A 27,666-nucleotide genomic window follows, 5' to 3' on the forward strand; every position below is an offset into this window, starting at 1 on the left:
GAGCTTTCTCAACGGTCGGTTAAGCGGTCGTATAGATGGTCGCGATTTTAAAAGAAATAACTTCAACCCTTGGTGCAAACGAAAATTTTTGTTCTTTCTTTTTTCTCCGCCACATTTTTCTATGAAATCAATCTGCGTGATTTTTCAAATACATACGACGGCAAATGATATGCTACAATAAATTTATTATCGGTAAAACTTTTCATAATTATGTATACCTTTGACAAAGTTCAAATGTATAACAAAAACAAGAAGACTTACAGGACAATTTTTCCAAAATTTACGCAATTGCACGATATAGGTGTGGTAACAGCATGTACATAATTTCTTTTTCTTAGCGAAAACCTAGTCATCTGATCGTATACTTATACGTGGCACAAGAGATTCAGGGGATATTAATCGCGAACAAATTTTTAATAGAAACGAAAAGAATTAAAAAAATTACACCGTTTTCTGGAATTGTTTTTTTCTTCGTTCTTCCTTCTCAATTATCAGTATCTCAAAAATCTTGAAACGTGGAATGTATAGTTAACACTTTAAGAATCTGAAATGAAAAAATATAATTCTTAATTTTCTTTTTCGAAATCGATTGCTTGAATGTAAATTGTAACAGTGGATAAAAGAAGATACGGAGGGTTTATTACCTAGTCTGCATCTCCGTGCATCGAAGGATTCTCATTCTTGGAGAAACCGTTGCGTAGTAACTTCAAATACCGCAAATTAAATTGGCGTCAAGAATGTCGTTTTCATTTGCCGGACGCACAGCGACCGTAACGGAATTGTCGAAAAGACCACTGGATACCAACCTCACCGACGTTACACCGCAGCCCATTACGTTCTCGATGTCCTCTGAAATTTATAGCCAAAAAAAGAAAAAAAAATAATAAAAAAAACAACGACACGGAGTAAGAAACGAAATTAATTACTGTGCGGTCACTACTCGTTTTTCTTTTTTTTTTTCCCCTCAGATTTGTATTACCTGGCTTGGAATTCACACCGCAAATCGAGTCGAGAAGGACCAAATTCGTCGAATCGAGTCCATCGCTTCCTCCAATTTGAACGTGATCCTGTAGCCCTCGTTTGTCGCACTTTAACAATACGGATTCATTGAGATAAAGGGAAGAACGGATGAGTGACGCGAGGGGACCACTACTCGTGAAAAATTTCAATAGAGAAATTAATAAACGAACCGACCTTGTGCACCGTTCCCGTTTCCATTTCCCGATTGGCACCTCGGGGACTCGCGATACCGACTCCAAGAGCAATCACCCTCACCGCTGCCGGGTACATAGCACTCAAGGTGCAATTCACACGACGTCCATAATTCCGTAGAGTGAATAAATCCGACATGCTGTCTACCAATACGTTACAGGCTGCAATTTTCAAAAAAAAAAAAAAAAAAAGGAGAATAATCACCATTAAATCGACGTCTATTCGATCATTTTTCTTCTATTATTGATATCATTCATATCGAATGTGCGTCGTTATCTCGTTTCCGTCGACGGATTTGCGAAGATTTATTTTATTTTTATGATTCATTTTTTTTTTTGTTTTCTATATCGCGAATACGTATGGACTTTCGGGAATGGACACGGAGCTAATAATTCCGCGACTATCTATATCGATTGTGTGCCGTCCACTGTGCACAGGATAACGTGAAGAACAAAAGGAATTCAATTAACGTTGAAAAGAAGAGCGACTGATCCTATTCCATTAAGAACTAAATTTTCTGACACATACCTACAATGGATATATGTACTATCTATATATATACGTAGGCATACAACGACACATTTAGACGTTAGTTTCAGTGAAGATAATATTGATTTTCTTCTCAACGGACGTACCGGACAAAACTAATTACCTTACAGAAGCTATACCACTCGTAATTGAATAACGTGTAAATGTTAATTGCCGCCCTCAAAATTACTCGGACCCGGATCACCACCTTTGACTTTGGTCTTTTGTACAAGGACGAAGCTGGATGACCGAAACAGAGAATGACAATCGAATCAAATACGAGCCCCGAATTCTTTTCTTTTTCTCGAGTTTTTTTCCGTTACTTCCGATCAACGAGCACTCTCGGAGGGTCTGATGATTCGGGAATATCCTTACGTTCCACGACGGGTACGAACGGTGTTTTTTCTTTATTGAAAAAGAGTGGGGCTCCCTAGAAATATGTATTCATCGATAGGTGTATTCGTATGCAAACTGCAGGTACACTTCCGAAGCTTTTCGAAACGAAAACGTGACCCGGGTGTACAGCGAGCTACGTAAAAGTCACATGTTGTTTCAGTATATGTTTAAAAATTCCGCTGCTGCGAGTACACGTGATATTTATGTACATATATTTATTTAACATTGTTTCACTCTTCCGAAGTTTTATGAATTTCAATAGATCGCCATTTTTCGCTCTCTAATTCACTCGTTCGATCAATCACTCTTTTTTTCTCTCTCTCTCTCGCTCCAACAGACGTTAAAAATTGCTTTGTTATAATATTCAGTCGTACTCACGAGTGGGATTTTTTGGGTAACGCACCATTACGCTGAAACCTCGTCCGCGTTGAGGAATTCGATATTGAATCAATCCGGCATTTTGCGAACTCAAAAATACCTTTTTTACCCGTCTACCACAAAATTCCGAAACCCTTTCGTCCAGGGCTAAGGGATGATCCGCTGCACTCGGAAACACCTCGCCGTTCAACTCCCATCCGTCGACAAACTGGGGGATGAATTCGGAAAATTATTTAAATGCCCGACGTGAACTGGACGAGGGAAAAAAATAAATAGATGAATAATGCAAGACAATTATTAGGTTCTAAGTAACTGCGAACGCTGACTTGGCGGATACGCGAAAGTTTTCAAGTAAAATTCAAAACTAATTTACAAGTTTATAAAGGGGTGGGTGTGAGGTCGTTCTGCAAACTATTTCGCATTAACATCGGCTCTGGACTTTTAAGCGGATAATTACCCCAGGTGGCCCCGGAACAGAAAGGAGACGGAAATAGAATTAGCGTTGAATTTTGGCTAATGCAGAAGCGAACAATCCGCGAGCGAATGAGCCGAGCATCGGGTTATCCTTTCGCTAGTAGTCGGGGTCTTGATATTCAACAACAATTACTTCAAGTTACAGGCCGTTTGGGTAAACTTTGGCAGAACTATACTTCACGTTTCCGTGTTCTACGCTTACGTACTCTACGTATATGCGTCAACCAGGTTTCCAACTAGTTTCATTCTACCGCCAATTAGAACGGCATTGCATTACTGGGGTGCAACAAAATAGTCGGTGTATCGACGAAGCGTGGCTGACGATAGCGATACTTACGGAAACAAGACCGCCTCGTTCGCAAGGTACGTCCAAGTAAGTGAAATGAAGTTCGACTCTGCGGTCGGGATCGGTCAGGAAAAATACACCGCAAACCGTTTGATCGTTTGAAGATGATTTGTAAACGAAATGACCACCTTCCGATGTAACGTGCATGCAATCTGTAAGTAAATCGAATTGTGCACGAGCACCTTTATTGAGGTCAAGGTCAAAAGTTAACGAAACGATCGAGCAGCAATCGAACATATACATACCTGAGATAAAGTGGACCGCAGCACGTGATTCTCTAGGCCCGTGGTGGTCCTCGAGAAGAAATGGATCGGACGCGATCTCCGATTGAACATCCGGTACGATTGGTAACTGAAATTCGAATAACATTACGCTCCCATTTTTTCCGCTTCTTTTCTTATCTGGAATTTTTCATTAACGAAAAATTCTTCGCACAAAAAACCAAAGAGGTCCAGACAAAATTCTTGGGGCTCGCTGATGACGAACGTCCCAATCTTAAGTGAGCATTCCGAATAGGTAATCTCTTGTCCGACACGGCTAACGTCCCATAAGAAACGTTCATTTCGCACGCGTCAGTTTGACGATACATGCTCTATAGCCACAGAGTCAAGTGAGTCGAGTGTTTTTCGGCGGAGATTTAATTATGTGCGGAATTTTATATGGGGCTGTTAGATTTCGCGATAAAATTTCTCGATCAAACGAAATTACCGTACGTACGTGCGTGTGAAATTATTTTATCGCGACGTTTTCGGCTTTATTAGTTTACGTGTTTAAAAAAATATATCACCGCGCGAGAGTAGCCCGCAACGATAAATTCACCCCTCGATTCGCGTTCGGACGATTTTCCCACCGAAATTTTTTGCTTCCCTTTTTTTCTTTTTTCTGTTCCAGCTCCTTTCTTTATTTTTCCACGGCCGAGTTGAATACATGCATATCGAGGAAGGTTACTGTGAATTTAATGGCAAATTAATACCAAAGGATGATCGAACGTTGAATCCACGATGAAGAGCTGCTGATTGAATGTAAAATTTTCGTTCAATTTCTATAGGTATTCTCGTCAAACGAAATTCCATCTGAAATTCAACGTGACGCAGACCCCTCAGTTCGTTTTATAATCAGCTGTTACCGCAAGTACAATTATAGATTCCGATGACAATTCTACAATTCAATTTTCAACATTGTCAAAATATTATTCAGAATTTTTTTTCAGGCCACTTTTATCCCACACATTTCAATTCATCTTCCCGAATGCAAAAATTTCTGTGTACACAACGTTCAGTTTTAAATGGAATATTAATCCTCGAGTCAGTTATAAGCTTCATCGACGAACGTTACCCGTATCGTTTTATTTATATAAAAAAAAAAAAAAAAAATACGCGAAAATTTTATTCAATAATTTTTCCTTTTTCAACTTTCACATAATCCGAACAGATTTTGTTCTACGCTGACGAGAGGATTAATGAGGATCAGAACAGAAAATAATAATAACGAACAATTTTTATATCAAAACAGGATTACACGATGTCAAGAGTCAACGGTGGCAGAGCTTGAATAATATAAAAAGTTACACGTGCTTCCAAAGAAAAGAAAAACAAGCTTCTGAAATAATTTTTTTTAATTCATAAATAATATTAATGAAATTAATATTCTAGTATATGAATTAAGCACTTAACGGACGAGTGGAATGCAAAGTTGGAAAAAAACTAAAAAAGTCGTTCAAAGAGAGAAGACGAATGAATATATAAATGAGAAGGTGAGGGACAAGGGTATGATATTTCTAACGGCGAAAATATATTTCTTTCATAAAGTTAAAGGGTTAAAGGGTTGTTGACTCCGAGGTTCGAAAAGTTGAAAAAAAATTTTCTTCCCCTTATTCCGTACCGACGAAACTTCCGGCGTCTCCGAAACTCTCACGCGCGTCACCCGCACGAGTATGGATAATAATTGATGATACGAATCATCATCCCGGCAGTAAATGCATCAATTGTAAAAATGTAGAATTGTATTTTCCAACAAAGTGGGAATCCCGGTTCACAACTTTGGATTTAATGTCCGACAATTTCTCTAACCGTTCGCGACCACTTCGTGGGCAAATAATAATGACAATAACGATAACGATAATAACGTGGTAGTAATGATGATAATTCAATTAATTAAGCTTCCCTTTACGAGTGTAAGTTTTTATCCCGATGTACGTGCACCGCAAAATACACGTTCGTGTACTATATATTCGTATTCCCTCCCGGACCGTATTAGAGCCCCGTATTAGACGTAAATTGTCGTACCGAGCTGCCGACATTATGTGCGATGACAGACCAATCGGTGTTCTTCACAGCTATGCCGATTCCAATCAATATCCGTTTCCCCGGTTCTTACGGTGTAGCAGCCGATACGGAATATTTTACTTTTTACCTCACCTTATTTCATCCGCACCTGTCATCCTAATGAAATATATATTACAAGTACACAGAAATGAAGCAGGGCGAAAATTTATTCCCACATTTAACTGGAGAGAGAAAAGCACTTTTGAGGGTTACACGTTTAATATGATTTTTAAAAGGTTTTTTAAACGATTTATTTCAATCAGTATAGAAGCGAAGTATCTGAAAATACCTGCACTGGATACTTTCTTTCTTTTCCTTTATTCTTATACTTATTTTCCCTCGCGTTCCAAAGAATCCTGCTGAAAGCTTCGTTACATTCACTGGAGTGTATAAATTAGAAATAAAGACCAATTAGGGTCTTTCACCCGAAGTTTTTCTTTGAAAAAAACGGGAAGGACGATGAAACAGAAGAGAGAAAAAAAATGTTGTTGGTCCGGGCGGGCAATTTAATAGTCGAATCGTTGAAATCGACTCCGTTCGTTCCTCGTACACCCTTCACTCTTTCGTTGTTCGGCGAGAGGATGAAAGCGAGGTCCGTTCGAATCAGGATGAAAGTGAAGAAGAAATATTTTTTTTTCTTCATAAAAAATTCATTTCGGGGATATTTGAGAATTAAAATTTGAGGGAAGCGATCGACTGAGACGATAGCGGGGAAAAGAATCTGATTATTCTCACCCTTATCTTTCATTCAAAGCAACGATCTCTCCGCGTTTTTTCTATAAAGATTTTTATCAATATAGATTCACGCTGTACGCGTCCGGTATATATGTACATTATCATTTTATGTACGTACAATACTCGGCTACTCGGTGACGTAACTGAGGACAAATTTTTCACCCTTACATAACGCGCCGGAAATTTGTGAAAAAAACTTTGAAGAGAGAAACAGAAGAATTGTTAATTAGAAAAACGAATCGAATACATGAAGAATGGGAGTGAAATTTGTTTGAATCTGGTCAAGCCTTGAGATTGAGAGACTTCGTTTTCTCTAGTCGAATTTCAACGAATTTGAAAATTTTCAAGGGATGAAGCGAGCGAAATAAATCGAATCGCGATATTCGTCTTTCAATGAAATTTTCGCGCGGATACGAGGAGATGAAATTTCCGGTGACGGGTAGTATAAAATCCCAGTCCTTTTTTTGACCGATGAATATTGTTGTCGTTGACCGCGTCCGTTAGTCTTACGTCAGATGTAACTAGAGTAACTGATTACCCATTATTATCCCCTTAAATTCGATAACTACGAACCATACGCGAGGGTAATTCACGATCGAAAATTTTAGGAGTAAGAACTACACGGATCATCCCTAACCGAAAGTGTTTCTAGTTGACGCCGAGTAATTAGGGAGAGACAAAAAATTAATCACCTAATTGTGGAATAAAAAAAAAATTAATAATCAATTATCTTAACACATATAAATATATCGCACGCCTTTCGGAAGATATCGTGCAGGAGTAATAAAGTGGCGAGGCAAGTTGTCATTGAAATAAAATTATTCTTACCTGTTGCTCGAGTCGAGGAGTGAGATCGGGGCTGGTAGCAGAAGTTAGAGTGACAATTAGACCAACGAGTGTTACGGACAGGGTGTAGAAGTGCGCCGGAATCCATGACGAAGGATTGGAGAACATCCTGGAGAATTTTGATAATTTTTTTTCCTCGTTATTCAATTTCAATCTCGTTTTCGGTTGTGTCCTTTGAATTTTGACAAGAAGCTCTCGAGCGGCGTGCGATGGTTTCGTTTAATTTATTTTTTCCCTTCGATTCGTCTCCTGCTTTTTTCTTCTCCGCTCTCGTTTCTCCTCTGTGACAGTTTTTGGGAGAAGAAATGAATCAGAGACGGTAAAAATTGATAATCTGCAGTGACCGGAGACAGCAGAAGCCTCTGTGGCGTCGCGACGCTCGGCGTCCCTCTTATAGCCCGCGTAACCCTCAGCTGCTGTCCTCCCTGCGCATTCCCCGAAACCTACGCCACCGTATAGGCGTCCGTCCTTACACAACCTTCGACTGCACCCCGTTCGAATACACTTTCAATGTCACTTTCTTTTTTTCTTCAATCCTCAAAGTGCTATTATTAATCAGTGGTGTTTTTTGTACCTGATATTTCTGTCGACAGATTTTTATTCTCCACTGTGTATAGTTTTTCGAACGATTCGAGAAAAAAAAAAGTACACCGAAAAAGTTGTAACAATATAAATCAGTCACATCGTTTTTACACTGAGGTGCGATATGGTCACTGTCACTATTTCATGGGCTTAAGATATGAAAAAAAAAAGGACACCCTGTATTTTGGCATTTAACTAGAGCCCAATTAATTGCAATTTGTAAATACCTGTTTATCGGAAGGTTTATATAATGAATTTATGTTCGAGTTCAATTAGTTTACTCAACTGCAGCATTCCGTTGTTTAATCTCACGTCCGTTAATTATAATATTATTGCTGTTGTCGTTGTTGGTGATGTTGTTATTACTCCCGTGAGACACGGGTAGAGCAATTCTCCCAGTTTTCCGTAATTTATATAATCGTGCAACTGAATCTTCTACGAATAATAATATTGCAGGCGGACCTTAGCGAGATACAATTGCCTCTTCTCAGCGGCATACGTCTGGTGCGATTACACAAGTATCATCATCGAGATTCGGCAGAACTGATCGTCGGTGGTGCAGAAATTATAATTCCATTTCCAAGACAGCATCAATATGTCCCATGAGTTTACGGTCAGAAGAACGAACGATTCATCCATCTTAATCGAATTTCAGAGAATTCCTTTAGAATCTGTAAAAAATGCACGAAGATGAAACAGAACGATAAAAGAGTGGACGAATACCAAAAACTTAAACGCATCATATAATTTTCCAAATGATCGAACGAAACGTCTCTCCATTTATCCTAAGAGAGGGTAGTAAAAATAAATCACAGGGTGAAGGTATAGAATTATTTGGATTATAATTCAATGCCTTTTTTTTTATACGTATATGTATTCACATAATATATTATATCGCGACATCCCGACGACGAAGACGAGGAGAATTCTTTTATAGCTGCTAAATTCCGGGATCTCTGTCAGCGTCCGAGACGTGAAAGTTTTTGACGATAATATGGAAAAAAAGGAATAAAAAAGGATGAAAAAAAAAAATAAACTGTTCTCAGAAACTAGTGGCACGATGAACTTTTTTAACGTAACGTATTCGACTAGCTTTTTTCCAGACGGAATGGCAAGAAGGGAAGAAATAAAAAGGAAAAATCTTTGGAAAGCAAAGATGAAAATCAGGATCCTCACTTATCCATTTTCGGAGGTTTGCTGCGCGATGAAACATTACGTTGTTTCGCTCGAATTCTTGTGATTGTTGATAAACGTTCCCTCGACGTCAAAAGATGTAATACCACCTGAAAATATGGAAGGGTGAAACTCGTTAAAAAAGAGAAAAAAGCTCATTTCATTCATAAATAGATTAATGCAACACAGTGTAACCAGTAAACGTATATAATACGCGTCATATTCTCTTCCATTAAATTTTTTTGAGGTATCGATTCAAATTTTTTGTTAAAATTTCACCGCAGATTCTTCACCCCAGCGTCCTTTTTTTTCGGGGCCTACCGATACCTCGTTAAATAAGGATTTTTAACAAGCGAACAAAAAAGATTTTTTTCTTTATTTCGTTACGATAGAAACGAGTTCGACTTATAATCAGATGCGATTTTTACATCCTTCTTTTGTTGGGTTTTAACTCATAAAACAGTCGAAAATGAACAGAAAGATTTGGATTTTTTTGTCCCCTCTTTTTGCCTGAAAAAGTTCATTCTCGGCAAAACTCTGTCTCTGAGATTGCACATAATTCACGTATACTATATACAATTATTCACAATTATATACACATGAGCATATACTTATAAATCCATATAGTACTATAAACATGTATGAATAAATTTATATATTCATAAATTCAAACGAAGAGTATAGATAATAGATACGTAGACATATAGGTAAGGGTATATAGGTAGAACCTTGTCGCACGTGGGCGGGGGTACGTTGTGTACGTGGGAATTGCAAACATAGATAATACGATACTAATTGCGTGCACACGGAATATATAGAGAAATAATAAAAATTTCAATGAAAGCAGGTGTAGCTGATGGAGGAAAAGAAAAAGAACAGATTAAGGAGAGAATAAAAAAATTCAAACAGAGCTGGGTGCGACTCAAAAATATACAGAGTATAAAGGTAACGATTATAGTAATGCCATTTCCATTAATCGAATTGATTTTCGAATGTATCGTGTATTCAAATGAATATAACAACTCGCTGCCGGAACGGTGGTGTAAAAATCTAAATGGATGAAGGAAATAAATGAACATATTGCAGCTTTTCGAAGGTTCGCGGTTGAATGTTTTCGGAATTCTTGATTGACCTTGATAATCGAAGATGTGACCGCGCATATTCAGATAAATCACTTGATCCACCTTCCGCTCTTGATAATATCATATGCAAAGTGCATAGATGTGGTGCGTTTTACGGCATTAATCCTCAGGGAGAATCTGCTACTTTTATCCCGATCCATCAACCCCTCCTTCTCCCTTTCCGCGAGATTTTTATTTCCCCGATTTTTTTCATATTCGCCGCCGAACGTCACGCGTTACCCGAAACATTCTCGGCGTTGACGAATCAAGGAAGAGAGAAACTGATTTTTTTTTAACACAACCGCGTTCCTCAGATTAGATATCTCGTACCCTCGAGGGAAAGAAAAAAAAAAAAACGGAGAAGGAATAAAAGAAAGAAATTTTTCGGATGGTAAATCGTCCCTGCATGGTAGCAATAAAAAATAACCAGCTTTCATTATGGGATACAAGAGAATATATCGCCTCTTGTGTTTGCCGATTGTTTAATGGAGCTATCGTAATCAATGTTGATTAACTTTTACGAACCTAGAAGTAACATCATACGGACTGTACGTAGAAAATCAAATTGGAATGAAATTTTTAGAGAGGCGATATAAAGAAAAAAATCCACCGATCTGTACTTTATTTCAGATAATTAATTCTCACGGAAACAATTTATAATTGAACGCGCAACCTCATTTCATTTAACATATAATTATAATTATAATTGCTCCGATTCAATTATCAGCGTAATCAATTTATAAATGCGTTATAATGAGATTAATGAAATTCTAAAGTACAATACTTACCAAATCGCTGTATTCCGTGAATCAAAGTCTATCGGGGAACGAGATTATGAACTTCGGGTGATGAATGAATGAATTAATTGGTTAATAAATACCTCGAACACCTAGATCTGTTGTACATCGTTTGACAAAATACTTCCATCTGAAGATGCGGTAGAAACGGAGGCTGCTGATGTACGTTCATATTTTTACCACACATATAACTCGGGAATATCGTACGTACACGGAATTCAACCAACACATTATCAGTTACCTACGCCATTCATTGTACACAGGTCGGTAAGAATTACGACTACTTACTCCCAGGCACCGCGTCGTTATCAAATTTACTCTTTACTGTTTGATCTACAGCTCCGCGAATGCCATGCCTGCGGGTGATAGTTGTATGCATCGTAAGATGTATTCTTATTTTTCAGAAATATTATAGAATAATTAATAACTCGGGCGAGAGGGATTATAGATTTTAATCACGGACAAGAATTGTCGATGAAATTTTGCGATTCTTGAACGTTCTTCTAACGAGACGTCTAATTGATGTGTAATTAAAAAGAATGATGACGAAAAGCAGAAAAACGAAGTATACATTTCGGATGATTTTTTTCTCTCCTCTCTGCTTCTTTTTTTTTTACAATATCGTAAATCAAAAAGTCACTAAAGACCTCCATTAATGTTAATTAATTAAGCTTTCATTTGTCACGTGGAACGTAGTACACGGAAAATGTATCGTGTATCTAGTCGTGGGCTGCATGTTTGGTAGAAACTCGAATCAGCGATAATTTTCTGTCGTGTACGTTATCTATGGCAATCTAACGTTCAGTTGTTGAAAATATATTCATATTGGAAATTAATCTTGAAACTATAACGCAACGTCGTACACCTGTTACGAAAATTTTACGTGACAATAGATATCAGTGATTTTACTGCGTCACAATAGCTGCTGAGTATTAAAAATACGCTCTTTGATAAGAGACGAAAAAAAAAAACGACCATGCTCGGCCAAAAACTGAAAAACTTCTATACGTCTACTTTGGTCGCATGCACTTACTGCGAGATTCGAAATATCGCTGTGTTATATCACCGTTCTATTTTACTAGGGAAATAAGATTCTCCTACGCACGTATTCTGCCGTATTTACGGTGCTCGCTTTTTTATCCCCCCAAGTACCACTTTGAAAAAAACAAGGATAAGAAAGAATTCAAGAAAACTGTTGTGGACCATCGTTACAACGTAGGTCTGTTACAGGGAGACGAGAAAAAAAAAACCGGCGAGACCAAACTGAACGATTTTGGCAGCGACGCGAATGGTTTATTTTTTTTTTTTTTTTTATTATCATCATTTTGCTTATCTTTCGAATTGTCTTGTGAGGGGATAGAAAAGAGAATAAAATGAAGAAGCTGAAACGTGCCAACGAAATAAATTTAAACTCCGTGACACCGGGCGAAGTGATCGATTGACAAGTTCGAAGATTAGGTTAATCGAATCCTCCATATCTGATATCAGAGACGAGATTCGGGACGCTCACACGCATCCTAATCGACTGAGCTTCGCATGGGTAAACATTGGAGAACTTTAACCCCGTATGCTTGAAAAACAAAAATTTTCTCCCACCGTCTTTTCGTACATAGATCAGACGGAACTCTTGGGAGCATCATCTATCCTCGTTGTTAAATCTAACGTGGATTTTGAATTTCGATAAAAACGAACGAGTTCGTACCACGGGGATCGTTATTTTTGTAAATTTCACCCTCTTTACCCTCAAATCTGTTGCCGCGGTATTGAAAAACTGAAAAATATTCGGCGATTGAAAATGAAAAAACGCGGAATCGGTTAGCCGAGCTAAGTAGTATATCGATCGCTTCAGAAATCGAATTACGATGTCGATCCGGCAACGGCTTTAACCCGAGGTACAGTTTAGAACCAGCTCCCGCGATGAAATGACGTGAAATTTTTCCGTCTTGTTTCATTTTTTCGTTTTCAACGTTTACCTTCACATTTTATTGAATTTTACAAAAGAAAATGAAGAAAACTTGAATGGAGCCCGATCTATTCTCAATGAAATTACACCTGTGGGTTGATCTTTTTAGGTGTTTAACGAGATGTTTCTGCGATCCTCAAAGCAAATTTCGGCTCAAAATTCCTTTCACGCGTACCTATGCTTCTATACGATCGAATCGCTCTACAAAGCTAAAATGAGTTGAGCACTATATATTCGCCTCTTTTTCTAATCGTCCTCCTCTCGCTCCATGTTATTAAATTTCCGCATAAATTGGAAATATCCTACCAGCGCGGCGCAATTCTTATCAGATATAGGTATACAATACAGAGCCATTGTCTCAAAATCCATCCGACAATGTCTGATATTAAAGGATTACGGTATACGTCTTTGGGTGCCAGACTTTCACTCGATTAAATCCCAAACTCCCTGAAACTCCCCCGACATTATAATGCGGATTTTTTTACACACGATTACAGTATACCTGTTTGTTGCTGGTTCTCTTCCTTCCTCTCTCTATCTTTCATTTCCCTTATTTTTTTTTGCTATCCAAGAATCTTTCTATAGAGAATTTATTAGCCGTTTGATATATCGGTGTCTCGCGATATTTTTAACCCCGTATTTTAATCATCGGCAAATTGCTACAGCAATTTTCTAACGGTAAAGGTCAATCTTACGTTCTCGTTAAACTTAAGACTCATCCCTCAATAATCTCAACTTGTTATACAACATGTAACAGAGATAACTCGTTACTTGTACATTAAATTTTAAACTTCGCCTATGAGGGTTTCTAATTACAATTAATTCGGGATCTGTGAACATAAGGACAATAATTTTCACGTGATTCACGATCAGGTGATTAAACGAGGATACATGCTATGGTATTTATTCAAATGAATTAATGACGAATTCAATAAATATCAGATACATGATAATAAATATTAATTTTAGTACTAACGCTATTCTCAATACACAATGATGAGAGGAGATTAATGGAAAATATTTCACGGATTGGATAGCCCGGGGGGATAACTTCGATATGGGATTTCGACGGGTTGTCTAGCCGGCTCCTGATGACTTCGGTCGTGCCATAACTGTTCGGGTCCGGGTGAGTGGTATAAACCGTAATTCACCCCGCTGGTAGCAATTTTCTTCAATCCCTGAATACTCGACAGAAGTAGAGCAAGTTTTGCCAAAATCAGAGCCTTCCCACCCAGTACAGCTAGAAATTTGAATCCCATTGGTATGATAGCCGCCCCCATAAACATAACACCCATCATCATCATCATCATCGGAACCATTCCCTTCCGTTTGTGACGACGACGCCTCCTCCCTGCGAATCGAATCATTCGGTTTTCAATTCGTTGTTCATTTTCGCTCAATATAATTGACCGGTTTCGGATGAGTTGATCAATTTTTATGGTCCAATAACAGCTTACCTTGCACGGCATTAACGCCATTTTCTGCTACGTTAAGACTCTCGGTTGATTGAGGCCTGATATTTTTTGATAATTGATCAACGTCTATTTTCAGAACGTGCGTACGAAATAAACGTGTAAATCTGTTCATCACGACTCCCTGCCAACTGTTGTCATTTTCATGACTTTGATTATCCTCCAACTCGTTCGCCGATTCTCTAGAATAGAAACTTGTGTTCGTATCAACGAAGTCTCCTTCAAACTGAATCTTGATAAAGTTAATCAAAAATATGTTTTGGAAAATCTAAAAAAGTTGTAATCAGAAACGTCTTATGCTGTCCAACTTGCTCCTGAGTTTTATCATTTTTAATTTTAGCTCGCAATCGGTGTGCTACCATCAAAAATCACGATATTTAATTGGACTCACCCGTCACGATCCTTGTCCGTTCCATTAGATTGTGGATCCTCATATCGCACCAAACTAATCCCATCAAGAATTGGTATGACGTCGTCCATCAGTAGAGTATCAACTGCGACGATGGTGCGATGTTGGAGACAATTACGTAAAATAGCAACAACTTCGTGTTGATTCGAATTAGGAGCCGGTGGACAACCTTTGAGTAAAGTTCGTAAACCGTACGCCCAACGTAAAATTTCATCCTCTTCACTCGCCACAGTTTTCATCAGTAGAATAACAACCAGAGACCAGATGTACGCTGCTGATGTAAACTTCATATCAAACAACTCGCGATTAATATTCGAACCCTGTGAATAATTGTGAGAAAAAATTATTATTCTTGCGAAGTTCGGAATTTAATAGACTGTGTAGAGTCAGTAGTCGGAATAACGCAACGTGTAACGAGTTCAATTGCAGCAGAAAAAGGTTGAGAACTAATTCTTTTCCATATGTATTCGACTTTTCTTTTTTGACCCCCCAGAAAAAATTCATAACACGAGTGATTTTGAATCGACGATATGAAGTACGGGTTACACGACGCCCTCACCACAAAATTTATTAGTCCTTTATCGGGATTTGATGAGAATATTATTTGTTCTTTCTCCGGGAGATGTTGTTTGAAGTCCAGCTGACTGTAATATACGCGGGTCAGTTCTACTCGTGATATTTATGGTCAATCGCAATTAGAGTAGGAAAATATGCGTGCATCAAGAAATTTGCCGAAGGAGGTCAGGGTAGCGGTCGAGGGCGTTGACAATTTATGCTCGACCAACCTTATCCTGTGCAATCGGAAATAGGCGATTTTAATGTTATGCACTCGTGAAACCATATGTGCGGAATCTCCTAGTACGTGACGAGTTTCTCTATCATATTCTTGACAATATTGTGCATCACGTCAATATCTATGATACACGAATAATTCGAACCTACGAGTGCAGGTAACCCACTACCGTATGAATTTCTGAGCATGCATAAAAATCAGCGGAATTCTAATGAGTAGGAAATCAACGGTCTTTTTTATCTCGACTTTACATTTTCCGGACTAAACAGTGCAGCATTTTAAATACTCTGCGTTTCGCCGCTGTTCGCATTCATTTCTCCATGTATTCATTTCGGAGCATAGAATACCAAAGACTATCGCGTTCGATCTGAAAGGTGAAAAATCAAGGATATGTCGATGCGTTTCATTACCAGCTTGTTTTGATCGACGTCTTCGTGTTCGTTACGCCTTCCAACGTAGAGAAAGCGTCTTGGATTAATTAGAACGAATACATTACCTTTCGCCTCGAAAAAACGTCAAGCCTATGGCCTCGGATATCTTACAAGGTTCAGGGGAAAAAATCTTCGACCGATTAGTCGTCGTAATATGACACAAAGATCCGTAAACTGATCGGAGTTCAATTATTCGATCGATGATGATTAATTAACAAGTGCATCGTTTTAGGCACAAAGCGGTATATGTATACTAATCGAACGAATTGCAGCCAATCACGGAACGTCCGATCAGGGCGTTTAATTTGGTACGTGGTTAACAGAGTACCTATGTGTTGCAGGTCTTTCGTCTTGGATTCGACGGCAGTTCGGCTTCGGCGACAGAAGCGGCGACATCGGGAGCGACATCAGTAGCAAAGCGGGTTCCTTAGAGCGACGATGGAGAGAGAGAGAACGGTGAGCAGAACTTCACATAGAATTCAGTTGAATATGCAAACAATCCTATATGTATTTTGATCACTCGCTCTCGACTATTCATACTAAAAACAGTCGTTAGAAATACACTGGCCCGGGTTCTGAACAATCCTTTAAAATTCTGAGAGTTGACTTTTCAGTTGAATTACGCGTTTCATTCTGTTTTCCGGAATTCTAAGTTAATCAATCGATTAATCTAACTAATACAAATTAGATATAGCAATTATTTTCAATCAGCTTTCTATACAAAATTTTTCTGATTTTTCGGGCCGTCCATGTTTTCAAATCGCTCGAGCGTCGGTTTTCCATCGTAGTTTGATTACGTTATTACGAGCTTCGCTGAAGGATATATTGCAAGTGCACTGAATGCAGCTCCAGAAAAATTCGTAGGGATGATTTTACAATGATTCACTCAATTTCTTTTCTCAATGAAATTTAGAATGATTTATTGATCTTTTTCGTGGATACAAATAAAGTATGTACGAACGAGTTGGAGGATAATCAAAGTCATGAAAATGACAACAGTTGGCAGGGAGTCGTGATGAACAGATTTACACGTTTATTTCGTACGCACGTTCTGAAAAAAGTTTTTTTGCGGAGGTATGTTTCATTTAATTTATTCCATTCGAGAGTCCCTAGTAGAATCCAACATTTAGAGTCTGAGTGTATGGATTGCACCCCCTTGGAAAATATTTTCAAAATACTCCTTATAAAATCAGATCACCCAGCATTACCCAATAGACTTGGTAGATGCATACACCCCCCATAATAAAATATAAGCCATTGTTATATCGTGACTAGAATTGTACATGTGATATTTCTTCTTTCTTTCTGGTAGATGCCCATTGCGCGATGCAAGCAAATCAGGACATCAACGAGTCTCTCCAAAGATCCACTCCTCTCCATCCTGTTCCAGTAGAGATGGATCTGCAACACATGAGACGTACAACTCCTTTTTTTGCGGAGGTATGTTTCATTTAATTTATTCCATTCGAGAGTCCCTAGTAGAATCCAACATTTAGAGTCTGAGTGTATGGATTGCACCCCCTTGGAAAATATTTTCAAAATACTCCTTATAAAATCAGATCACCCAGCATTACCCAATAGACTTGGTAGATGCATACACCCCCCATAATAAAATGCATCAGACACGCCAATAAGGCAAGACAATCATTTATTATCATATAACTTGGTACAATTTATTATAATTCAAATGTCTTATACTTATATGCTGATCATAAAATAAGTCATACATTAGGTAAGTTATGTAATCTGTTAACTAATTGTATATTTCTTATTTATGTTACAGGTCGCATATCTTCCAACGTCGCAGTTATGACCCCCTGGACTTCCCCTGTTCATCAGGGGGAGTCCAGGGACCCGTCCCCTGGGACTGCGCGGCCTCCCACCGCCCCCGGGGTCCCAGGGGACCCAGTCCCCGAGGACTTGTCTCCGGGGATTCGGTATCCCCGCTGGAGGGGATGCCAAATCCCGAGGGACATGTCCTCGGGACTGGTCTTCGGGGACGCAAGTTCCCCCAGGGACACGTCCCCGGAGATGCGGTATCCCCGCTGGAGGGGATGCCGTGTCTTTGGGGGCGTGGCCTTGGGGGAATAAGCGTCCTCGAAAATCCCGGGAAAAGGAGGTCCCAAGCGGACACTTTGTTTTTCGTTTCTCTAGAGAAATCAAGAAAACGAGTGACCGCTTGGGACCTCCTTTTCCCGGGATTTTCGAGGACGCTTATTCCCCCAAGGCCACGCCCCCAAAGACACGGCATCCCCTCCAGCGGGGATACCGCATCTCCGGGGACGTGTCCCTGGGGGAACTTGCGTCCCCGAAGACCAGTCCCGAGGACATGTCCCTCGGGATTTGGCATCCCCTCCAGCGGGGATACCGAATCCCCGGAGACAAGTCCTCGGGGACTGGGTCCCCTGGGACCCCGGGGGCGGTGGGAGGCCGCGCAGTCCCAGGGGACGGGTCCCTGGACTCCCCCTGATGAACAGGGGAAGTCCAGGGGGTCATAACTGCGGCGACAGCATCTCAGAGTACCTGTAATATACGAAAAGTGCATCAATAATGACGTAATATAAGAATATGTTATTACCAATATGATATTCTATGTCAATATATTAGTATAATGTTATATTATATTATCTGTTAATATATTACTGCCAATGTGATGTTATAATATATTACATTGAATATATTTTTATAATGTACTCTAACTTATATCATACTGATATTTATGTCATACCTGTAAACGAATTGTGCAATGCCATGCAACGCCTGCCCTTCGTGGTTGGAAGTTGAATAAGTACTGCGATGAACTAGGCACAGTGATGACTGATTGAAAGCCTGAAAAAAATGTCATACATGAAATAAAGTAGAATTGTATACCTAAACCTAAGATTTATTAATAAATTTGTTCACGATATAACGGCGAAGATTATTTCTAAACCTTTGATAAATTCCCAAATCCTATGGATAGACAAATTATAGTGTTTGAACGCGAGGAACACTATTCCGCACTTGAGAACATCATGCTGTAATGAGTACTAATACAAGAGTTCATTAACGTGTGATTAATTATACCTAATTGTTCGAAATTTCAACGACAAAGAATATTCTTAGTATAAAGTTACGGCGCCAACTTCATCCATTCTGTATACGAGTACATTTGGACACCAGATCCAGATTCCCGAGATTGCAGTATATGAATAATCTTTCTCACCTCAAAAAAACGGTAAGTCTATAGCCTTAGGATTTTCTCAAAATTTGAGACAAAATTCAATAATTTTTTTTATGGAGTTTCCTATGCTATTCCTATGTATTTCGATCTCAGGAATCCAAATTTGAAAGTTAAAACGATCTATCTTTAAAATTGACCGAGTTATCGCCAATTTATCGGTCAAAAATGTGAAAAATCGAGGATATCTCGATGGGATTTATTCCTAACTCAATTTAATCGACGTATTCGTATTCCTTGTGCAAAAATACACAAGAAAAGTGTCCTGCAATTGATTTTGGAAATACTTCACATTTTGACCCAAAAAAACGGTAAGCCTATAGCCTTAGGATTTTCTCAAAATTTGAGACAAAATTCAACAATTTTTTTTATGGAGTTTCCTATGCTATTCCTATGTATTTTGATCTCAGGAATCCAAATTTGAAAGTTAAAACGATCTATCTTTAAAATTGACCGAGTTATCGCCAATTTATCGGTCAAAAATGTGAAAAATCGAGGATATCTCGATGGGATTTATTCCTAACTCAATTTAATCGACGTATTCGTATTCCTTGTGCAAAAATACACAAGAAAAGTGTCCTGCAATTGATTTTGGAAATACTTCACATTTTGACCCAAAAAAACGGTAAGCCTATAGCCTTAGGATTTTCTCAAAATTTGAGACAAAATTCAACAATTTTTTTTATGGAGTTTCCTATGCTATTCCTATGTATTTTGATCTCAGGAATCCAAATTTGAAAGTTAAAACGATCTATCTTTAAAATTGACCGAGTTATCGCCAATTTATCGGTCAAAAATGTAAAAAATCAAAAATATCTTCACGAGAGTTAGCGATATAAGTAATTACTTACTGCAGACGTACAAAATATAATTCGCTTCACATTCGAGATTATATAGAAATTAGGTACATTCTAGAATTAAATAAATACATGAATATATGACGAACTGACCGAACAAATGATTTAACACATCAATCTAGATGCATCGAAATCATACCGAATCATCAATTTGCTTATTTAATCCAGTTATTCATTCATTTATTCAATCGATTCAATAGTGGAAAAGGCTCCCGCAATACTGTTGGATTAATCAACTGTTGAAAATACTTTTGTTAATAATTAATTGTTTGATTACTGAAACGGTCTGCAATCATAGACACGACAATTGCTTTACATTGACAATGAGAGTACATGGGCATCAAGTATGAATTTGTAATTCAATGAATGAATAAATAGATAACTAACTAAATAAATTAATAAATGAATAAAAGAAGCATCGAAATCATACCAATTAATAATTATTGATGATTATTGATTGATTGCTTTATATCATTGGTGATACATGACGCCTCAACGCTCACTGCTATCGTGTACGCTGAGATATGCCTATAGCGACATCGAGCGCGTAGGGTACAAATCAAACATCGCAAAGTGATGTAGGCATCACGTATCAATTAATAATTCAATGAATGAATGAATAGTTAATCAACTGAATCAATGAATGAATGAATAAATGAACGAATAAATTCAGAAGCATCGTAATCATGAGAATTAATAATTATTGCTAAATATCTAAGGCTTGGCGTTTTTTCGAGGCAAAGGGCAAAGTCTTATAGAATGTCAATTCTAGTACGCTCATTGAATGCATTCTGACTCCACCAATGCAAATCGAACAAACCACTTCTGATCTCATTACAAGTCAACGAATACACGATAACAATCATTTCTTACCTTACACGAATTTTTCAGCACAACGTAGGGATAGTAGTTGAAAGTTGAACTGTATCGCGGAGAACTTCGACTGCTGTCAAGTATGAATCTGAAATGCGGAAATATTATGTCAGAAACTAAGTGAAATTGTAATATTGAACCACAAATATATCAATAAATTCGTTCATGAAATTGCAATAGAGTATAATTTTAAACCAAAATCCCAATGATACCTTCCGTAATATTAAACAAAGAAAATTTATAGTATTCAAACTATTCCGAAATTAGTCAGATTATCGTAAGTTAAGTTTATGAATATAAAAATCTAATAATGTTTAACGAACTAGGTATAGTTGTTCAGAATTCGAACAATAAAAGGTATTTCTGCAGCGCAAAATCCAGACCCTCATATACTCCTTGAATTTAAAATAAGGGAAATACAATAGTGAATAATCAAGGTTTTCCGTTTTTGCGCAAAGATCGCAATCTCTCCCGGCATGGAGTTCAATCGTTACTTAAAATCTATAAAAATTCCACGTCCATGACGCGTTACCTGCAGCTCAAATTCTTTGAAACGAATTGCTGACTTATCGGTAGCCCTAACATACGGAGGTCACGGTAAAAAAATAATACTCACCAGTGCTTATGGAATAATTTCCGAGTTACGGAAATCACAAAATTTTAAACGATATAGGTCTTCCAGTAGCTACCGATTGGCAAGCACTTTTTAAAATATGTAGATCAAACGGGACACTCCTTTCCGAGTGACGGCTCAATCAAAACTGGACTCTAGACTCATAGTCAACAAAATATGTGGCGCAGAAGTAACCGCGTACTAAGCCGTTGCTAATCCTTACCCCAAAATATGTCTCTCTCCCCTCGCTAACTGCTTCTGTCTCTTCTCAAAGAATGTACGCGCTACCATCGATCTCGCTCCTGATGACGACGTCGCTTCGGCTGCTCCGGCCGTTGCTTCGTAAAAGAAGAATCTACGTACGCGACGCTGCAATGATCGAATACTGAATTGCACGATCGCAATTGACTTTTTCGGAAAATAGTCAGTGCACATTTTTGGCGGTGAAAAACACCAAAGACTATAGTCTTTGCACATTTTTGGAGGTAAAAAACACCAAAGACTATAGTCTTTGCACATTTTTCGGAGTGAAAAACACCAAAGACTATGGTCGTTGCACATTTTTGGAGGTAAAAAACACCAAAGACTATAGTCTTTGCACATTTTTCGGGGTGAAAAAAACCAAAGACTATAGTCTTTGCACATTTTTCGGGGTGAAAAACACCAAAGACTATAGTCTTTGCACATTTTTGGCAGTAAAAAACACCAACGACTATAGTCTTTGCACAATTTTCAGGGTGAAAAACACCAAAGACTATAGTCTTTGCACATTTTTCGGGGTGAAAAACACCAAAGACTATAGTCTTTGCACATTTTTGGCAGCAAAAAACACCAAAGACTATAGTCTTTGCACATTTTTGGCGGTGAAAAAAACCAAAGACTATAGTCTTTGCACATTTTTGGAGGTGAAAAACACCAAAGACTATAGTCTTTGCACATTTTTCGGAGTGAAAAACACCAAAGACTATGGTCGTTGCACATTTTTGGAGGTAAAAAACACCAAAGACTATAGTCTTTGCACATTTTTCGGGGTGAAAAAAACCAAAGACTATAGTCTTTGCACATTTTTCGGGGTGAAAAACACCAAAGACTATAGTCTTTGCACATTTTTGGAGGTAAAAAACACCAAAGACTATAGTCTTTGTACATTTTTCGGGGTGAAAAACACCAAAGATATAGTCTTTGCACATTTTTCGGGGTGAAAAACACCAAAGACTATAGTCTTTGCACATTTTTCGGGGTGAAAAACACCAAAGACTATAGTCTTTGCACATTTTTCGGGGTGAAAAACACCAAAGACTATAGTCTTTGCACATTTTTGGAGGTAAAACACACCAAAGACTATAGTCTTCGCACATTTTCCGGGGTGAAAAACACCAAAGACTATAGTCTTTGCACATTTTTAGAGGTAAAAAACACCAAAGACTATAGTCTTTGCACATTTTTCGGGGTGAAAAACACCAAAGACTATAGTCTTTGCACATTTTTGGCAGTAAAAAACACCAAAGACTGTCTTTGCACATTTTTCGGGGTGAAAAACACCAAAGACTATAGTTTTTGCACATTTTTGGCGGTGAAAAACACCAAAGACTATAGTCTTTGCACATTTTTCGGGGTGAAAAACACCAAAGACTATAGTTTTTGCACATTTTTGGCAGTAAAAAACACCAAAGACTGTCTTTGCACATTTTTCGGGGTGAAAAACACCAAAGACTATAGTCTTTGCACATTTTTGGCGGTGAAAAACACCAAAGACTATAGTCTTTGCACATTTTTCGGGGTGAAAAACACCAAAGACTATAGTCTTTGCACATTTTTGGCAGTAAAAAACACCAAAGACTGTCTTTGCACATTTTTCGGGGTGAAAAACACCAAAGACTATAGTCTTTGCACATTTTTCGGGGTGAAAAACACCAAAGACTATAGTCTTTGCACATTTTTGGAGGTAAAAAACACCAAAGACTATAGTCTTTGCACAATTTTCAGGGTGAAAAACACCAAAGACTATAGTCTTTGCACATTTTTGGCAGTAAAAAACACCAACGACTATAGTCTTTGCACATTTTTCGGAGTGAAAAACACCAAAGACTATGGTCGTTGCACATTTTTGGAGGTAAAAAACACCAAAGACTATAGTCTTTGCACATTTTTAGAGGTAAAAAACACCAAAGACTATAGTCTTTGCACATTTTTCGGGGTGAAAAACACCAAAGACTATAGTCTTTGCACATTTTTGGCAGTAAAAAACACCAAAGACTGTCTTTGCACATTTTTCGGGGTGAAAAACACCAAAGACTATAGTTTTTGCACATTTTTGGCGGTGAAAAACACCAAAGACTATAGTCTTTGCACATTTTTCGGGGTGAAAAACACCAAAGACTATAGTTTTTGCACATTTTTGGCAGTAAAAAACACCAAAGACTGTCTTTGCACATTTTTCGGGGTGAAAAACACCAAAGACTATAGTCTTTGCACATTTTTGGCGGTGAAAAACACCAAAGACTATAGTCTTTGCACATTTTTCGGGGTGAAAAACACCAAAGACTATGGTCGTTGCACATTTTTGGAGGTAAAAAACACCAAAGACTATAGTCTTTGCACATTTTTCGGGGTGAAAAAAACCAAAGACTATAGTCTTTGCACATTTTTCGGGGTGAAAAACACCAAAGACTATAGTCTTTGCACATTTTTGGAGGTAAAAAACACCAAAGACTATAGTCTTTGTACATTTTTCGGGGTGAAAAACACCAAAGATATAGTCTTTGCACATTTTTCGGGGTGAAAAACACCAAAGACTATAGTCTTTGCACATTTTTCGGGGTGAAAAACACCAAAGACTATAGTCTTTGCACATTTTTCGGGGTGAAAAACACCAAAGACTATAGTCTTTGCACATTTTTGGAGGTAAAACACACCAAAGACTATAGTCTTCGCACATTTTCCGGGGTGAAAAACACCAAAGACTATAGTCTTTGCACATTTTTAGAGGTAAAAAACACCAAAGACTATAGTCTTTGCACATTTTTCGGGGTGAAAAACACCAAAGACTATAGTCTTTGCACATTTTTCGGAGTGAAAAACACCAAAGACTATAGTCTTTGCACATTTTTGGCGGTGAAAAACACCAAAGACTATAGTCTTCGTACATTTTTCGGGGTGAAAAACACCAAAGACTATAGTCTTCGTACATTTTTCGGGGTGAAAAACACCAAAGACTATAGTCTTTGCACATTTTTCGGGGTGAAAACCACTAAAGACTATAGTCTTTGCACATTTTTGGCAGTAAAAAACACCAAAGACTGTCTTTGCACATTTTTCGGGGTGAAAAACACCAAAGTCTATAGTCTTTGCACATTTTTGGAGGTAAAAAACACCAAAGTCTATAGTCTTTGCACATTTTTGGCGGTGAAAAACACCAAAGACTATAGTCTTCGTACATTTTTCGGGGTGAAAAACACCAAAGACTATAGTCTTCGTACATTTTTCGGGGTGAAAAACACCAAAGACTATAGTCTTTGCACATTTTTCGGGGTGAAAAACACCAAAGACTATAGTCTTTGCACATTTTTGGAGGTAAAAAACACCAAAGACTATAGTCTTTGTACATTTTTCGGGGTGAAAAACACCAAAGATATAGTCTTTGCACATTTTTCGGGGTGAAAAACACCAAAGACTATAGTCTTTGCACATTTTTCGGGGTGAAAAACACCAAAGACTATAGTCTTTGCACATTTTTCGGGGTGAAAAACACCAAAGACTATAGTCTTTGCACATTTTTGGAGGTAAAACACACCAAAGACTATAGTCTTCGCACATTTTCCGGGGTGAAAAACACCAAAGACTATAGTCTTTGCACATTTTTAGAGGTAAAAAACACCAAAGACTATAGTCTTTGCACATTTTTCGGGGTGAAAAACACCAAAGACTATAGTCTTTGCACATTTTTGGCAGTAAAAAACACCAAAGACTGTCTTTGCACATTTTTCGGGGTGAAAAACACCAAAGACTATAGTTTTTGCACATTTTTGGCGGTGAAAAACACCAAAGACTATAGTCTTTGCACATTTTTCGGGGTGAAAAACACCAAAGACTATAGTTTTTGCACATTTTTGGCAGTAAAAAACACCAAAGACTGTCTTTGCACATTTTTCGGGGTGAAAAACACCAAAGACTATAGTCTTTGCACATTTTTGGCGGTGAAAAACACCAAAGACTATAGTCTTTGCACATTTTTCGGGGTGAAAAACACCAAAGACTATAGTCTTTGCACATTTTTGGCAGTAAAAAACACCAAAGACTGTCTTTGCACATTTTTCGGGGTGAAAAACACCAAAGACTATAGTCTTTGCACATTTTTCGGGGTGAAAAACACCAAAGACTATAGTCTTTGCACATTTTTGGAGGTAAAAAACACCAAAGACTATAGTCTTTGCACAATTTTCAGGGTGAAAAACACCAAAGACTATAGTCTTTGCACATTTTTGGCAGTAAAAAACACCAACGACTATAGTCTTTGCACATTTTTCGGAGTGAAAAACACCAAAGACTATGGTCGTTGCACATTTTTGGAGGTAAAAAACACCAAAGACTATAGTCTTTGCACATTTTTGGCGGTGAAAAAAACCAAAGACTATAGTCTTTGCACATTTTTGGCGGTGAAAAAAACCAAAGACTATAGTCTTTGCACATTTTTGGAGGTAAAAAACACCAAAGACTATAGTCTTCGTACATTTTTCGGGGTGAAAAACACCAAAGACTATAGTCTTTGCACATTTTTGGAGGTAAAAAACACCAAAGTCTATAGTCTTTGCACATTTTTGGCGGTGAAAAACACCAAAGACTATAGTCTTCGTACATTTTTCGGGGTGAAAAACACCAAAGACTATAGTCTTCGTACATTTTTCGGGGTGAAAAACACCAAAGACTATAGTCTTTGCACATTTTTCGGGGTGAAAACCACTAAAGACTATAGTCTTTGCACATTTTTGGCAGTAAAAAACACCAAAGACTATAGTCTTTGCACATTTTTCGGGGTGAAAAACACCAAAGTCTATAGTCTTTGCACATTTTTGGAGGTAAAAAACACCAAAGTCTATAGTCTTTGCACATTTTTGGCGGTGAAAAACACCAAAGACTATAGTCTTCGTACATTTTTCGGGGTGAAAAACACCAAAGACTATAGTCTTCGTACATTTTTCGGGGTGAAAAACACCAAAGACTATAGTCTTTGCACATTTTTCGGGGTGAAAAACACCAAAGACTATAGTCTTTGCACATTTTTGGAGGTAAAAAACACCAAAGTCTATAGTCTTTGCACATTTTTGGCGGTGAAAAACACCAAAGACTATAGTCTTCGTACATTTTTCGGGGTGAAAAACACCAAAGACTATAGTCTTCGTACATTTTTCGGGGTGAAAAACACCAAAGACTATAGTCTTTGCACATTTTTCGGGGTGAAAACCACTAAAGACTATAGTCTTTGCACATTTTTGGCAGTAAAAAACACCAAAGACTATAGTCTTTGCACATTTTTCGGGGTGAAAAACACCAAAGACTATAGTCTTTGCACATTTTTGGAGGTAAAAAACACCAAAGACTATAGTCTTTGCACATTTTTCCTTAGGGACAAAAATCAGATTTATCCCCTTTTTTTACCGATTCTTCTCAATTTTTTCTGATGTTTTTCAGTTCATTTCGACCTTCTTTGATTTTTCCCGATTTTTCACAATTATTTTCGATTTTTTCTTGATTTTTGAAATTATTTTTCACTTGAGCCGCCCCTGGAAGGGTGCGGGCCCTGGAAATTAATTGTCCGGCACTATTTTCAGGCTCCACCCCTAAAGGGTCACGTGACCTGTCTGGAAACTACAGCTAGCGCCATGTGGCGGATTTTTTGTGAACTAAAATTCCAAGTTTCTTGCCCCTTGACGTCAGGCAATGTAATGCGTGAACGAGATGTATTTGGTGTCAATACTTTTCCAGTTTTGCTCAGAGAAATTACCTCGGCAAAAGTTTTGTCCTTCTGTCAAGCCAAACCAGAAAAGTATTGACCCTTTTCCAGAGCAAAAAACGGCAAAAGTTTTGTCGTTTCTTTGAGCAAAACTGGAAAAGTATTGACACCAA

General features: G+C 38.0%; 3 protein-coding genes and 1 long non-coding RNA gene across 15 annotated transcripts in view; 1 reads left to right on the top strand and 3 right to left on the bottom strand.

Moving 5' to 3' along the window:
* LOC125501335 overlaps window positions 1-17,320 on the top strand; it is an 89,854-nt gene extending 72,534 nt beyond the window's left edge. For 3 of the 7 annotated variants that reach the window (XR_007278877.1, XR_007278881.1, XR_007278882.1), the window contains 3 exons: window positions 4,226-4,356; window positions 16,322-16,436; window positions 17,293-17,307. This is a non-coding gene — a long non-coding RNA (uncharacterized LOC125501335). Of the gene's footprint in view, window positions 1-4,225; window positions 4,357-4,846; window positions 5,088-15,057; window positions 15,195-16,321; window positions 16,437-17,292 lie in introns of those variants that run through there. The other 4 variants (XR_007278878.1, XR_007278880.1, XR_007278883.1 and 1 more) reach the window with 4 other exon arrangements.
* LOC105688611 (corticotropin-releasing factor-binding protein) lies at window positions 166-11,051 on the bottom strand. 3 transcript variants are annotated; one of them, XM_012405057.3, is made up of 10 exons: window positions 10,904-11,051; window positions 8,998-9,104; window positions 7,222-8,492; window positions 3,580-3,685; window positions 3,326-3,486; window positions 2,515-2,722; window positions 1,195-1,373; window positions 980-1,088; window positions 645-849; window positions 166-565 (listed from the first exon to the last, which is right to left on the bottom strand). In XM_012405057.3, the coding sequence occupies exons 3-9, from the start codon at window positions 7,345-7,347 to the stop codon at window positions 707-709; spliced, it is 1,032 nt and encodes a 343-aa protein (XP_012260480.1). In that variant the 5' UTR covers window positions 7,348-8,492; window positions 8,998-9,104; window positions 10,904-11,051; the 3' UTR covers window positions 166-565; window positions 645-706. The 3 variants fall into 3 exon arrangements, with proteins under 3 accessions (XP_012260480.1, XP_012260479.1, XP_048512640.1); XM_012405056.3 differs by having other exon boundaries at window positions 166-544; window positions 10,904-11,050; XM_048656683.1 differs by having other exon boundaries at window positions 166-544; window positions 10,996-11,037.
* LOC105688555 lies at window positions 12,777-15,705 on the bottom strand. Of its 2 annotated transcripts, XM_020853832.2 has the most exons (4): window positions 15,316-15,705; window positions 14,739-15,076; window positions 14,333-14,529; window positions 12,777-14,226 (listed from the first exon to the last, which is right to left on the bottom strand). In XM_020853832.2, exons 2-4 carry the CDS (start codon window positions 15,044-15,046, stop codon window positions 13,898-13,900), a joined length of 834 nt encoding a protein of 277 aa, XP_020709491.2. In that variant the 5' UTR covers window positions 15,047-15,076; window positions 15,316-15,705; the 3' UTR covers window positions 12,777-13,897. The 2 variants fall into 2 exon arrangements, with proteins under 2 accessions (XP_020709491.2, XP_048512643.1); XM_048656686.1 differs by lacking the exon at window positions 15,316-15,705 and having other exon boundaries at window positions 12,778-14,226; window positions 14,739-15,109.
* A 1,041-nt stretch (window positions 17,321-18,361) lies between the features above and the next one.
* Window positions 18,362-22,082, bottom strand: LOC125501483. 3 transcript variants are annotated; one of them, XM_048657623.1, is made up of 4 exons: window positions 21,767-22,082; window positions 20,931-21,018; window positions 18,709-18,809; window positions 18,362-18,503 (listed from the first exon to the last, which is right to left on the bottom strand). In XM_048657623.1, exons 1-4 carry the CDS (start codon window positions 22,060-22,062, stop codon window positions 18,473-18,475), a joined length of 516 nt encoding a protein of 171 aa, XP_048513580.1. In that variant the 5' UTR covers window positions 22,063-22,082; the 3' UTR covers window positions 18,362-18,472. The 3 variants fall into 3 exon arrangements, 1 of the variants encoding a protein (XP_048513580.1); XR_007279065.1 differs by lacking the exons at window positions 18,362-18,503; window positions 21,767-22,082 and adding an exon at window positions 21,547-21,756 and having other exon boundaries at window positions 18,510-18,809; XR_007279066.1 differs by lacking the exons at window positions 18,362-18,503; window positions 20,931-21,018; window positions 21,767-22,082 and adding an exon at window positions 21,547-21,756 and having other exon boundaries at window positions 18,510-18,809.
* Between the last annotated feature and the right edge of the window lie 5,584 nt (window positions 22,083-27,666).

The sequence above is a fragment of the Athalia rosae genome, chromosome 6 (assembly GCF_917208135.1).
Source record: "Athalia rosae chromosome 6, iyAthRosa1.1, whole genome shotgun sequence".
Classification (NCBI taxonomy): domain Eukaryota; kingdom Metazoa; phylum Arthropoda; class Insecta; order Hymenoptera; family Athaliidae; genus Athalia; species Athalia rosae.

Excerpts from the sequence above, each read along its gene's own strand:
- LOC125501483 (XM_048657623.1), bottom strand. The coding sequence starts at position 22,062 with ATGTGCAAAGACTATAGTCTTTGGTGTTTTTTACCTCCAAAAATGTGC. Across the intron at positions 21,019-21,766 it reads GGAGAGAGACATATTTTGGG|ATTCATACTTGACAGCAGTC; the intron begins GTAAGGATTAGC and ends TCCGCATTTCAG. Across the intron at positions 18,504-18,708 it reads ATTGCACAATTCGTTTACAG|GTACTCTGAGATGCTGTCGC; the intron begins GTATGACATAAA and ends CGTATATTACAG.
- LOC105688555 (XM_020853832.2), bottom strand. The coding sequence starts at position 15,046 with ATGAAGTTTACATCAGCAGCGTACATCTGGTCTCTGGTTGTTATTCTA. Across the intron at positions 14,530-14,738 it reads ACGGACAAGGATCGTGACGG|AGAATCGGCGAACGAGTTGG; the intron begins GTGAGTCCAATT and ends TTTCTATTCTAG. Across the intron at positions 14,227-14,332 it reads TGGCGTTAATGCCGTGCAAG|GGAGGAGGCGTCGTCGTCAC; the intron begins GTAAGCTGTTAT and ends TTCGATTCGCAG.
- LOC105688611 (XM_012405057.3), bottom strand. The coding sequence starts at position 7,347 with ATGTTCTCCAATCCTTCGTCATGGATTCCGGCGCACTTCTACACCCTG. Across the intron at positions 2,723-3,325 it reads AACGAGGCGGTCTTGTTTCC|TTTGTCGACGGATGGGAGTT; the intron begins GTAAGTATCGCT and ends TTCATCCCCCAG. Across the intron at positions 850-979 it reads CGGTGTGAATTCCAAGCCAG|AGGACATCGAGAACGTAATG; the intron begins GTAATACAAATC and ends TATAAATTTCAG.